General features: G+C 38.9%; 1 protein-coding gene across 1 annotated transcript; it reads left to right on the top strand.

Moving 5' to 3' along the window:
* The first annotated feature begins 722 nt into the window (after nucleotides 1-722).
* LOC117288208 (KIF-binding protein-like) lies at nucleotides 723-12,590 on the top strand. Its single transcript, XM_033768971.1, has 16 exons — nucleotides 723-797; nucleotides 2,449-2,587; nucleotides 3,520-3,743; nucleotides 4,228-4,292; nucleotides 5,096-5,219; nucleotides 5,517-5,658; nucleotides 6,482-6,641; nucleotides 7,251-7,512; nucleotides 8,049-8,147; nucleotides 8,559-8,731; nucleotides 9,228-9,311; nucleotides 9,524-9,561; nucleotides 10,517-10,610; nucleotides 11,067-11,123; nucleotides 11,594-11,660; nucleotides 12,055-12,590. Exons 1-16 carry the CDS (start codon nucleotides 723-725, stop codon nucleotides 12,124-12,126), a joined length of 1,875 nt encoding a protein of 624 aa, XP_033624862.1. The 3' UTR covers nucleotides 12,127-12,590.
* Nucleotides 12,591-13,285: the final 695 nt, after the last annotated feature.

Raw genomic sequence — 13,285 nt, 5'->3', positions numbered from 1 at the left:
TCCCCTGTTGTCCCCTAACTGTCCATTGCCTCAAAAGGGCGATGTACTTTGATCTGAACTCAAGTAGAACCGTTTCGTCTGAACCTTACAATTAGAACCATTCTGACCATACATTCTACAAATTTGTATTAAAAATTAATCTGTTGCAATGAATTGTGGTTTTCTTCGGGTATTCTGTAGGCCCACCACATCTCATCAGTTAGCACCGCTGAAAGTCGCTAAAAGGGAAGGCATAATAAAGAGAGAAATCGTGTACCGCTGGTGGGAGCTGCACGAGTAAACACACAACTTTGTCTGTAAATCGAAGATTTTGTGGCCGAGACTTTGATTTATTGTTGAAAAGTGATCAAAGATTGTACCCCTAAAGGTTGTAAATTTCCAATCTTAAGCATTAGGCAGGCACTACTAGTATGATTAACAAGGCCCTCTACTTTTTCAGCCAGTTTGCTATAGTTTTAGCCTCGGCGGGGAATTCACGGTTCTGGATGAGCCTCACGGATAAGCGTCTACACATTGAAAAGAAACATGATGTTTATGTGTCAGAAAATATATTTTGACTTGTTTTCAAGAGGCTCAAAGACTCATTAAATATTTCAAAAGTATTTTCTTAACTTTAGCATTAAGGCTAGCATTTTGTTGATTAGCTTGTTGCACACATAACTAATTGTAGTATAGCGCCACCTAGCGAGGAAATTAAGTTATGGCTGCAGTTCAAATCCAAGATGGCGACTTACATGGAGTTCATGATTAGCGAAGGGTTTGCCAAGTTCGCAGAAGCAAGAAAGCTTACGGAAGAGGTTTGTGTAATTTTGGATCATGGAAAGTGTATATTATGTATGCGATATTAATCACACAAACAGAGATTTTAATCGTTAACTAGACTCAAGGGAAAAAACTAAGATTAGTAGAAAATATCGGCACCGGCCAAAAAATAATGACATTCTCATTCATGATTCATTCATGATGAGATTGCCGAGATTGCATTGTTCTTGTTGCATTGTTGCAAGTTACAATAACACTCCCCGGTTGATTTCACACGATGGTCAGAATGCACTGTGGAAAGGAAAGAGGGCAAACAAAGCTTCATTTGGCTTTTCCTTCCCAACAGTGCGAAAATAATAACAAGTTTAGAGTAGACGGTAGTAAGTAAGGGCGGACTCCTAAGGAAAGTAAGGGCTTACCACGTGGATGGAAGGTCTACAAAAACGATGAATCATCGATGATTGAGTCAGTGGTGTCAGTGGGTGTTGTTGCCAGTGTTGTTTTCTTTTTGTGACACTGGCCCAAAGTGTCCTTAAAGCCATTAAACACTTTCGGTAAACAGTATTGTCCAAGTCCCACACTTCGTGTATCACAACTTATAATATATAAAACAATAAACCTGTGAAAATTTAGGCTCAATCGGTCATCGGAGTCGGGAGAAAATAACGGGAAAACCCACTCTTGTTTCCGCGCGTTTCGCCGTGTTATGACATGTGTTTAAAATTAATCCGTAATTCTCGCTAACGAGAATTTAAATTGTTTTACCGATTTCTCAAAAAGTAAAGCAATTCATGGACTAATATTTCAAGAGAAGTCTTTCACCATTACCTTCTGTAAACCCTGTAAACTATTTGTAAATCTGTGATTTTTTTTTTTTTTTTTCTGTACCGAAAGGGTCCAATGGCTTGAAAAAGTGGGGGTCAGATATGGTATTTTTTCCCCTTGTATTGTAACCAAGCAAACAGACTAACAAGAATAGATTGTTCAACATGGATGTAATCACCAAGGCAGTCAGCTGGTCAGCAGTGGCATAAGGAAAGGAGGGACAAATGGGCCAATAATGTACGGATTGTACCCCGAAGTGATGTCACTGTGTGTGTCCCCCCGCCCCTCCCCCATTTGAAATATGAACCGTTGATGAAATCAACCAGTGTAATATTACAAATTATAGGTTACGTTTATGTACTAATTTTAGTGTTTTAATTTTGTTTGTCCAATACACACATTGACAATGTTTCTGTTGTTACCACCATGAAATATTATCTTATTAAATTCAGTACAAATGGCAAAAAAAAAAAGTGCTATTAAAAGAGGATTTGATCCAAAAAAAAATGCAAATGGAAACTGTAGTTTTTATTGGCCAAATGTATTCTAGGAAAACCCCTTCGTGCCCTCCCTAAAAGTATACCTTTTTTTTGTTGCTGATGAACATCTGCTTTTAATATTAGTTTTGGTTTTACCATACACCGATGTTTGTTAGCCCTGTATACTTTCCCGAGTTCTGTGGACAAAAATCACAGGCATATTACTTTGGTGGGATTCAAACCCACGACCTTTGCAATTCTAGAGCAGTCTCTTACCAACTAGACCATCTGGTAGCTAGTGGCAGTTCGAATACTATGTTTTAGCAGCGAGTACGGCAATGACTTATAGTTATTAAATTTGCATCTACTTTTAATGTTACAGGATTCTAAGAATGATCCAGAGACCAATCCGTTTAAGTCTAAGTATGCAGCGAGGGAAATCTATCAGGAACTTCGGGCAAAGCTTGAACACTACTATGGAGTTAATACAGATGAACAGCAACAACAGCAGCAAGACTCAGGTATGGTCATTAGGTTTTTAAGCCATTTATATGCAGGCCTCAAAATAACCCACAGCAATTTGCCGTGGTGCCCTGTGCTTTTGCTGTGGTGCCCTTTGCAAAGTTTCAATACAAATTGAACTGTTCCTCAAAGAGGTGCCCCGGTGCCCCTTCCCAGAGAAAAATTGCTGTAACCTTCCAAGAGTGAAGTTCAAGGCCTGCATAAATGTGACTCGCTACGTGAAAATGAGTCAGATGTTGACAATTTCAAGGATTGAGTTATATGCATGGCCGGAAAGAACACACCAACAGCAGTAATTTGGTATATGTCTAAGCTTTTGGGTGTATCGCGTTGCTGAGTTACTTCTGTTTGAAATTGGCCAATGCATCATTTGTTCTGAAAAACGAATTACAAGTAAAGTGATGTTTTAAACTACCATTTCGCGCAAAAGGATACAAATTAGACATAACTATGATCACAAAATTGCTTTATTCATAGCTTTATTGCCTAAAAATAAGTGTTCTAAAGGTTAACCATGCAAATATAGATCTTAAAAAGTAAAAAAAAAAAAAAAAAAAAAAAAACATTGTAAAAATATTTTCCACATTAAACTGTCCATAACTTAATAATGCATTGGGCGACATCTGACTCATTTTCACGTAGCGGGTCACATATGTGAGTTAACTTTGAGTAAAGGTCTGGTACAATGAGTGGTGCTTGGGCACTGACAGCTGAACAACTGTTGCTATAAATGCGATGCTTGTAACCCTAACCCTTGATCGTCACTTGATTACAATAGCGCAAATATTAGCACCAATAATGCCATGCATAGGAAACAAAGTTCTGTTTTAGATAGGGGAAGAAATCCCCAATGGGGAAAGCCACGCAATAGGGTAGGAACTGAAAAACCAATCCTCATGCAAAAACTTCCTCATCTGTTCCGCTTCCCCAGATCTGCATCTGATGTTAGCGAGTCTCCGTTACCATCTTGGCGTCAACTATGTGGACACTGAGGAGACCTCATCAGGGGAGGACTACCTCAGCGCCTGCCGTAAGATGCTCAAGGGTCTGTCCCTAGACACAAGGGCGGTTTCTCTGACTGTCAAGACCCTCAATCAGCTTGGGATCCTCTGGAGTGGAAGGAGAGAGCTGCAGAAAGCCCTAGAGTTATTATTGGTGAGGCAATCAGTCATTTGGGAGTCAGATGTGAATAAAGTCTGGTACAATGACTTGCTTAGCTACAAGTCTTGTTACAAATGTTTACTTTTTATGAGGTTCTCACCCAAGCCCAGACTGGAATAGACCAAGAGGCCGACCTAATAAAACCTTGGTGTGCCAGCTGGAAGTAGACCTCAAGTCTCTGGCACGGCAGCTGGCAATCTGTATCAAATCACGCTGTTTGGGCGACTCTATGATTTGTTTTTAACTTTTCTTTTGGCTTCATGTTCTTTTCTTATTTATACGTGTTTTTGTAGGATGGTAATTTGTATTTTGGTAAGGAGCATTTGACAATTGTTATTATGGAAAATGAGCGGTACACACATGTAAGTGACATTATTATAACTATTATTGTTGTTATCCTTACAAGGATCCAAAGTGGAGAAAATAGAAAAAAGTTTCAGCAATGTTTGTTAAAATTGTCTTCACTGTTTGTTCTTAGGAAGCTGAAAGCGTCTACAAGAAGTTCAAACACGAGGTCGGTGCAGCTCCATTTGGAATCAATGAGTACGTACAGATGTTCACCAGGGGCTTCTTCTCAAACCTCAGCTTAGGGTCTGTCTCCAGCTTGGGCTCTTTTGTCCATGTTGGGAAATAAAGTTCAAAATTAACGGATCCAACATTGCGGATGGAGGCCAAGCTAGAGACTGAGACAAAGCCCCCTTGTAACACTTTATTAAAAAGGCCCTCAAGACTCATCTTTTCTCTGCTCGCATGTAATCCGGGTTTCTCCAGTGTACCCCCCCCCCCCCAACCCTGCCCTTCTGGCTCTCTGTTCTTTTCATTTTCCAGCGCTTTGCATCCTCTGGTAAAAGGCGCTATATAAATGTCATGTTTATTTATTTATTATTATGGTTCTCTAAACTACCACATGAATAAAGAAATCATCAGTCAGTTTGATATTTTGATTGAGAATTTTTTGTGTGAAAGCCAGCCCTGCCACTTAGTGTGCCCAAAAGTCTCCTTTTTTATCAGGAGTCGATTTCAAAAAGAGTTAGGACTTGTCTTACCTCGAGTTAGGACTCGTCTTACCTCGAGTTAGGACGAGTAACTCGTCCCAAGGTCTGCATGCTACTGTGCAGGGTTGGGACCTGTCCTAAGTCCTAAGATTAGTCTTAAGTAAGGAAGAGTTTGGTGAAATCGACGGCTGGTCCTTTAATGATGGCCAATTTCATAACCGTGATAAAAGTAGCAGTGTACATTTAAAGGTATTTTGCCTTGTAACCTATTTCTACTAAGCAATATTTTTCTGTGCTTAACAACTTTTTTTGCATGATGGAAATAACCCCCTGATTTTTGTTATTTAACAGCCTCCTTGTTCCAGAAGAGCACCGATTCACTGATCACAAGAGGCAACAGCAATTTGAGAAGGGCTACACTCATACTCTGTACTACCTAGCGCAAGTATACGGTAATCTTGGAGACAGCGAAAAGGTAGTGTACAAAACTCTAAAGTCTGATGCAAGTAAAAGAATCCACTACAATTATCGTCAAGAGAAGGGGTTTGCCCCAATGTTTCTGGCCGTGACTGCAGATTGCACCACATCACCTTGTAAACCTTTACAAGGTGCTATATAAATGGGTATCCAAGTTCAAAAACTCAGTACAACCGTCTTTAAAATGTCATAATTAGTACTCTCAGACGCCTGTAGGTACAGCAATACATACAAAGTTAGTATTATTAATGTTATATCTGATTTTGTTTTGATATCATTTTGTTTTGCTGACCAGTCTGCCAGCCATTGTCATGAGACGTTGAAGAGACAGCTTGAAACCAGTCAGTATGAACCCATGGACTGGGCACTGAATTGTGCCACGCTGTCCCAGTATTATATCACACAGGACGACTACAGTCAAGCAAGGCACTGTCTAGGTAAACAATTCAGAGTTATTGACCCCTTTATGCCAGCTTGGGGTGTCGTGGCCAAGCAGTTGAGGTCTACGGACTCAAGTTCTATACAGAATGTGGGTTTGAATCCTGGCCTGGTCAGTCACGACACTTGTTTCCATGAGCATGGCACTTTATCACGATTGAATTTCTCCAGCACCCAGAACAGGCATGATATTAATCCGTTTCTGTTTTTTGCATGCCCTCAGAAAAACTTTGCAAAATTCATCTATTGTCAAAGACCAGTCTTCTCACTTGCTGTATCTCAACATATGCTTTAAAAATAACAAACCTGTGTAAATTTGAGCTCAATTGGTCGTTGAAGTTGCGAGATAATAATGACAGAAAAAACACCCTTGTCACACGAAGTTGTGTGCTTTCAGAATATGCATGATTTTGAGACCTCAAATTCCAACTCTGAGGTCTCGAAATCAAATTCACGGTAAATTACTTCAGAGGGAGCCGTTTCTCAGAGTGTTTTATACTATCAACCTCTCCCCATTACTTATTACCAAGTAAGGTTTTATGCTAATAACTATTTTGAGTAATAACCAATAGTGTCCACTGCCTTTAAATAGATTGAAAAGTCTATGTAGGTCTGGCCTTGTAATCAATTACATTATCCTACTTTTTTTCTGCCAGTACAAATGGGTACTGGCGATAGCTTGGGAACAACCTGCAATGAACTGGCATCCTGTCACGGGGGGAAATAGAAAAATATTCTCAGTCCTTTATTGCCAATGATACCAGATTTAACACTGCCTGTTGAGCTTGAGTTAAATTCTCATATTTGTTGTTTACCACGCAGCGAGCGCAACACGGATCTACGCTGAGGCTCTACAGAAGCTGCCAGCTGTTGAAACAGAGGAGGACCAACTTGATGATGATATAGACAAGCTGAAACGTCATAAAGCTGATATTGCTAGATGCTGGCTCAAATACTGCCTGGCTCTTCTCAACTTTTCCAAGTAAGAAAGGGTCAGATCATAAAGTTATATATTATAAGAACTAGAGGGCGCACTGGCCTATACACGCAAACCCGGCATGCGCGCAGGCGGCCATTTTCTAAGTTGACAAAACTGGCATTGCACAGCGTGTGTTTGTGCGGCCATTTTGTAAGTTGACAAAACAACATTGCATAGCGTTCAATAAACACAAATTCCAGCGTGTGTTTCATATTCAACGCGCGTACAGAATGGCGCGCTCGTGTCTCCTTTTGGTCCCGTCGTGTTTGTGCAAGAAGCATCACCAGTGCGCCCTCTACTTCTTATATATAACTCTATGGGTCAGATAGAATTGTATTTGACCATCTGGACCCAACTTCATGAAGCTGTTGAGCAGAAAATTCTGTCTAGCCAATTTCTAGGCTAAATAGTCACAGCATTAGTAACTGTGTGGTATTCTGGCTGGTAATATGTTTTTTGTGCTTTTCTAAGCAAGTCTTTGTGTTAGCATTGAGCAATGCCATAAAATGGATCTTTGCTATAAAATATGTAAGTTGCACATTATGCGTGCACTAATGCTTTTGGTTGGCACATTTAGCAAACATTGTGTCTTTTGTTGTTCATGTTCTGTAGAGACAAGCTTACAACCATACCAAGTGAAGCACCAACAAATACAACTTCATCAACAACGGACGCAAACTCATCAACAACAACAACAACAACAACAACAACTGAGGCAGGAATTGAAGGCAGCAGCACATCACAGGAGAACACCCAGAACGACGGAACAGAGTCGCAGGAGAAACTCAACAAATTGGCGTTGAGGTTTGAGTGCCTGGAACTGACATCGCTAGAGAACAAGGTCACTGAGAAGTGTGTGGTGACGTTTGAGGAGGTATGGAAGCTTTTCACTATTTATCAACAGTTTATTATAATGGGCAAAATTAATTCATGTGGCGCTTTATCACTGACATAGTGTTACCCAGAGGGGTGTCTGGGTGTCTTTTGGACACCCTGTTTTAAATGTGTACACCCTGTCTTAGCTGTCATTTACAATGTAAGTGTATTGTAAAATTTGGACACCCAGTTTTTCAATTTCCAGCAAATTTTGACATTCTTTTTACATACCCTGGCTAAAACCTTGATCCCAGATGCAATCTTTTCTTCAGTTACATGTAAACTAGGCAATAGACCAAGCTGGCCTCTTGTCACCAGGCAAGCTTGGTTGTGTAGCATATTAAAGGCTGTGGATTCAAATCCCACCCAAGTGCCCTGTTCATTTTCCTCATGGGACTCATAAAGCACTCGTTATACAGTGTTTATCCTACAAGTGTGTTGGGCTAAAAGAAAAGCGGTTTAGATAGCGATTATGTTTTTGTGACGAGAGCGTTGTGGAACCAATACTAAATAAAGCACCGATTCTGTGTTTAGGCTCGCGAGATCTTTCTGGCTGGACAGGCGTGGATCACTGAATCCAAGGAGTACTACGTCTTAGATGGCCACGTTTCTGATTACATTGAGATTATTAGGGTAAGTCTTAAGTGTCTGTTGAGTAAAGATATTGACAAAATAGGGAGACTGCCACTATAGCGCTAGATGGTAATAATAGTCCATTTTTATATAGCGCTTTATCACAGCCCAGTTGCTTCAGGGCGAATATGTACACGCAGGAAGAGTTATCCCCAATAGGAATACACAATCAGAGGAAGCGTTACACGGTAACGCTTCCTCTGATTCAAACTTTGGGGCATAACTCTAAATCTGTTTACATAAATCACATTACTTCGAAGTGAAATGTTTCTCAAAATGCTTTATAATATCAAACGCTGCTGTAGGCTTCTAACCAAACTTTTTCAGTGCCACTCATTTTAAGAGTGACTACCAAATGTTAACATTTCCTTTCATTCTCCTTCTAACTGAAGTGTCATATTTCCTTAACAGGACCACAGTGCATTGTTCAAGGTCTTAGCCACCTTTGAGGTGGATCTAGACAGACGATGTAGAATGCACAAGCGTCGTATTGACATGCTGCAGGGCATTCTTAAAGAACTCAACCCTCAACACTTCCTAATGGTGTGCAGGCAGCTCATGTATGAACTAGCTGAAACCAGCAGGTAAGAAAGCAAGATGATAACAAATGTTGTATAGCACTCATATCCGTCACCCAGTGGCGCTTAATAATAATAATAATAATGGAAATTTATATATAGGGCTTAAGGCCCTTTAATATTCAAGATTTTCCTGCAAGGTATTCTGGAGCTACATGTACATGTATGAGAGACCAACTCCTTTACAAAGCACCATGTAATGGTTTACAAGGTGCTGTGGCACAATATGCTGTCAGTCAGACCAGGAACATCTGGGCGAACCCCTTCTCTTTACGATAAGTGCACAGAGTTCTTTTACGTGCATTACACATGGGACCAAAACGGCTTAACGTCCAATTCAAAGGACAAAGCAATAGCGGTTAAATGTCTTGCTCAAGGACACCAAGCGTCAGGACTGGGACTCAAACTGGTCGATATTTCTGTCTCTATGGTATTAGAAGTTGACAAACTAGTTTCCTCATGCCAAGTTCTTATTGGTGTAATTTGTTTCCTTTTTATGAAGTGAGATGATGGACCTGAAGATAGCATTAGCAGAGGGCTCAGGGACTGCCCCGTCCAACCAAGTCTGTCATAAAATCAACACACTGTAAGTCATGTTGGACCATAGTTCTTGCCTAAAGTTTTATACCAAAACTCTTTAAAGGCATGTGGAGCTGTGTTTGAAATAATAAGACCCTTTTAATATTTGCATAGCACTATGTAATGGTTTACAAGGTGCTGTGGCGCAATCTGCTGATAACCATACTAAAATCATCTGTTAGCATCCTGAATGTATATAAATTTATTTTTGAATTTCAGAATTAAGCAAAGTTTAGGATACTTCCAACAATTTATTGGTAAGTTCTGTTCACAATATTTTGGTTTAAATTAAAAAATTTTCTGCTGGGGGATTTCATGAATTTAACATCCAGACTTTGCTTTTTGGGTGACACCGTCTGTGTTAAAGGCAGTGGACACTATTGGTAATTGTCAAAGACTAGCCTTCACAGTTGGTGTATCTCAACATACAGTATGCAAAAAATAACAAACCTGTGAAAATCTGAGCTCAATCGGTCATCGAACTTGCGAGATAATAATGAAAGAAAAAAACACCCTTGTCACACAAAGTTGTGTGCATTTAGATGTTTGATTTCGAGACCTCAAGTTCTAAATCTGAGGTTTCGAAATCAAATTCGTGGAAAATTACTTCTTTCTCGAATACTATGGCACTTCAGAGGGAGCCATTTCTCATAATGTTTAATGCCATCAACCTCTCCCCATTACTCGTCACCAAGAAAGGTTTTATGCTAATAATTATTTTGAGTAATTACCAATAGTGTCCACTGCCTTTAATAATATAACATCATTAATAAGCACAAATTTAAAAATATACCGCAATGCATCTTGGAAACCGAGTCGATTATTAAAAAGAAACATCAAGCTGCCATCCATATGCCATGTTTTAGTTTTCATGTTTCTATGTTGGTTTAATACTGCACCATTTTGCTTTAAAATCAGTGCACTACAGATGGTTGCAGTGCGGTTGCTTGGACTCTGAGTTCACACATAATCCTTTGTGCACCAATCATGCGCAGTGGGACATGCATCTGGGCTATAATTTGATAGAGGAGGTTTGAAGGATGTTGAACAAAAGTAAGAGGAAAATTGTTGCCTAGGGATCATCAGGGTTCTCCTCTCCTCACCACCCCCCCCCCCCCCTTTTTTCAAAATGTTTTTTCCTTCCACATTTTTGAAATTGCTTTGAGTCAACTTTGTTATTAAAACAAAGCAATGATCTGAATGATGTTTTAGATTCTTTGAAGGACAAAGAGAATAAGATGCCCACCACGCTGGAAGAAGAAGTCATGAGACCAGCCCTAGTTGCTTATTTCTGCATGGCCAGATTGTAAGTCAATCTATTAGATTTTTAGGTTTAATTGTGGAAAATCTTCTTACATTCATTCACAGTTTATTCCGTTTGCACAGTGCTGCTTTACATTCGTTAATTGCAATTTTATAATTGCCATTATCCATACAGATCATAAGGAAAAATGCATATAAATTTTAACAAAACAAACAAAATCTACAAACTAATGTTTTTGTTCTTAGAAAATAAGTGTTGTTTTTTTTGCCCAACAATTACTTTGGAGACAATTCCTGATCAATAAACTCCAATTATTAGGAGCTCCAAAATACGCAAAACCATTTTAAGTGCAGTACACAAGCTTAAATATGTACATTATTTTTTTTAGCTGTCAAGGTGGGCAAAATATTAGCACAAGTTAGTTGCACAGATTTTATACACACTTTTGGAGAGTACGCCGTGTAAATAGTCTCCTTGTTTCTTGCCTCGTATCCGCAGACATTCAAAGTTGATCACACCCAACTCAGAACAGAGGCTTGAGAATCTCGCTACCAGGTATGTCAACAACAACAAAGGCAGTCAGCATTGCTTGTTTTCAACATCAATCATTTGTATAAAAAAAAAATTATTGAAAAAAAAACCCTGTATAAATGTTGTGTATATGTTATTTGATGACGGTTGTCACATACTAATAATGCAACATGGGGACTGAGTAGGGTCAAATGGTAACAACAATGTGTTTAAAAAGTTTGTGAGAAGTGTCGGTTGTAAGAAGAGCTTTTGACTAGTGTGCTTTTCTTATCTTAATGAGAAACACAAAATGACCTTTTCTAAGAAATCGTAAACATTCTACATGTACCACCCTCTGAAATAAGATTTCCACTGGTAAGTTTGTTGTAAATATCTACATTTATATAGGATCAAAACAATTCCAAAAATCAAAGATATTATTTGCCTTCAAGTATAACTACAGAGATCTTAATGTAATTTTACACAATTTCTGACTCTGTTTTTCCTTTGCACAGTTTAAGCTACTACAAAATGGTGGTCGACTACTGCAAGGCACACCCAGAGGCTCTGGGCAAAATGCAGGTAAGTGAGAACTGGAAAATGTGGCACAAAATATCAACAGTTTAAAGTGAAGTGATTACTCCATAAATGATGACCATAAAAACTTACTTGATAAAGAGCCCTATTGATACTTTAAAACGGTGTTGGAAGCGACCCCCTTTGAAGTAATGTAGTTTTAGCGAACAAGGTAATTCTTCACCCCTAGAAAGGCTTCAGCTCAGGCTTCTGAAAGCACACAGTTCTTTGCAAAAATGCTTGTTATTTACTTTCATTATTTGCCTGGACAAGAGGGACTCACTTTGTATATTTTGTACAATCTCTTCTTCCCTGGTCTCATTCTCTTAAAATTTGTTTTTCTGTAATAATTTTCCTGTGGTAGATTTTTTATTCAATTTGTATTTTTGTGTATTTGTAGGTGGAATATGAATTGTGTGAGGAGATGGTTGCATTATTACCAGCACGCATCGCTCAGGTCCGCAGAGAATAATTTACCCATCTACTCCCAGCAGCATACTGCCCTCTATTGGTGAAAGCTCTTCCAGTCTCTCATGTACGGGGCATGCTAGACTGGTTCCCTGTCCTTATCCGACAGCTACTGGTTTATGTATACACATGTTTCCAGATTTAAATGTGAATCTCCAGATCCATGTGAAATGATGCAAGGTCAAAGGTGATTATGTTTGTGGGCTCAAGAGCAGATCTCTGGCATAATTCACAAGCCTCGATGTGTGATATAAGATGTTCATGCTAGGGGCTGCCATTGTCTAACCGATCAAACCTTGAAGCTCACCTGTATCACCAGAAACAGACTTTTCATGTTTATTTGTCGTGTTTATATTTCTCCTGGCTGTACCTCCTTTGATTATTGTCACAGACATGTACCAGGGGTGAGAGTCATTACTAAAAAAAAAGTCTGAAAATTGGATACAAATTCAAAGGTTTGTTGAAATGATGCCATTTCTACCTGTTGGTAACCCCTGGGTTGTAGATTCCAAGGAGCTTTTGGAAACAGTATCCAAAGCATTAGAGAAGTATACCAATGAGCAGGATTTCTTTATTTGTGGAAAAAATATTGTCTGATTTTCTTCACTAGGCCGACATAAAAAGTCTGAATTCAGCAAAAAGTCTGAACAATCTCATCCCTTATGCACTGAGGTATGACGATTTTGTATGATGTGCGCAACCCCAATCATGGGTACACAATTTCTCTGTGTCCATGTTATGAGCAACAGTTTTAAATTCCCAAAAATGTTTGTGCCAAAATGCCTGCAAACGGTTGCAAAACTGACCTGCTTCCTCATGTCAAAAAAGGTTAAAGTAAAGATCATGAACTGAATTCTCATTTTCCGATTTTACAATGTTACATACATGTAGTATCTATGTTTCTATAACCAAACCAAATTTCTGGTTTAGATAATTTAATCTGAGACTTTTATGAATAGTATTTTTTTTGAAACCACAAAAAAACAAGTCTGAACAAGAATTAATAATATCGTAGCTAAACATCTTTTGAAACAAAATAAATCATTAGAAAAGAAACAGAAATAAAACAGATCTAGCCATACATAGTCCATTTCAGGGTTCCAAATTTTAACATTGTTACAAAATTGAAGATACATGTGCAATATCTACTTAATGTTTTGTCA

Source organism: Asterias rubens, chromosome 3 (assembly GCF_902459465.1).
Source record: "Asterias rubens chromosome 3, eAstRub1.3, whole genome shotgun sequence".
Classification (NCBI taxonomy): domain Eukaryota; kingdom Metazoa; phylum Echinodermata; class Asteroidea; order Forcipulatida; family Asteriidae; genus Asterias; species Asterias rubens.
Note: the sequence above shows the minus strand (reverse complement) of the source record. Positions and strands in the feature narration are given on the sequence as shown.

What these genes read in the sequence shown, in the direction of transcription:
- LOC117288208 (XM_033768971.1), top strand. Translation starts at nt 723, where the DNA reads ATGGCGACTTACATGGAGTTCATGATTAGCGAAGGGTTTGCCAAGTTC. An exon ending in CTTGAGAATCTCGCTACCAG is followed by an intron (nt 11,124 to 11,593) that starts GTATGTCAACAA and finishes TCCTTTGCACAG; the next exon opens with TTTAAGCTACTACAAAATGG. An exon ending in AGGCTCTGGGCAAAATGCAG is followed by an intron (nt 11,661 to 12,054) that starts GTAAGTGAGAAC and finishes GTGTATTTGTAG; the next exon opens with GTGGAATATGAATTGTGTGA.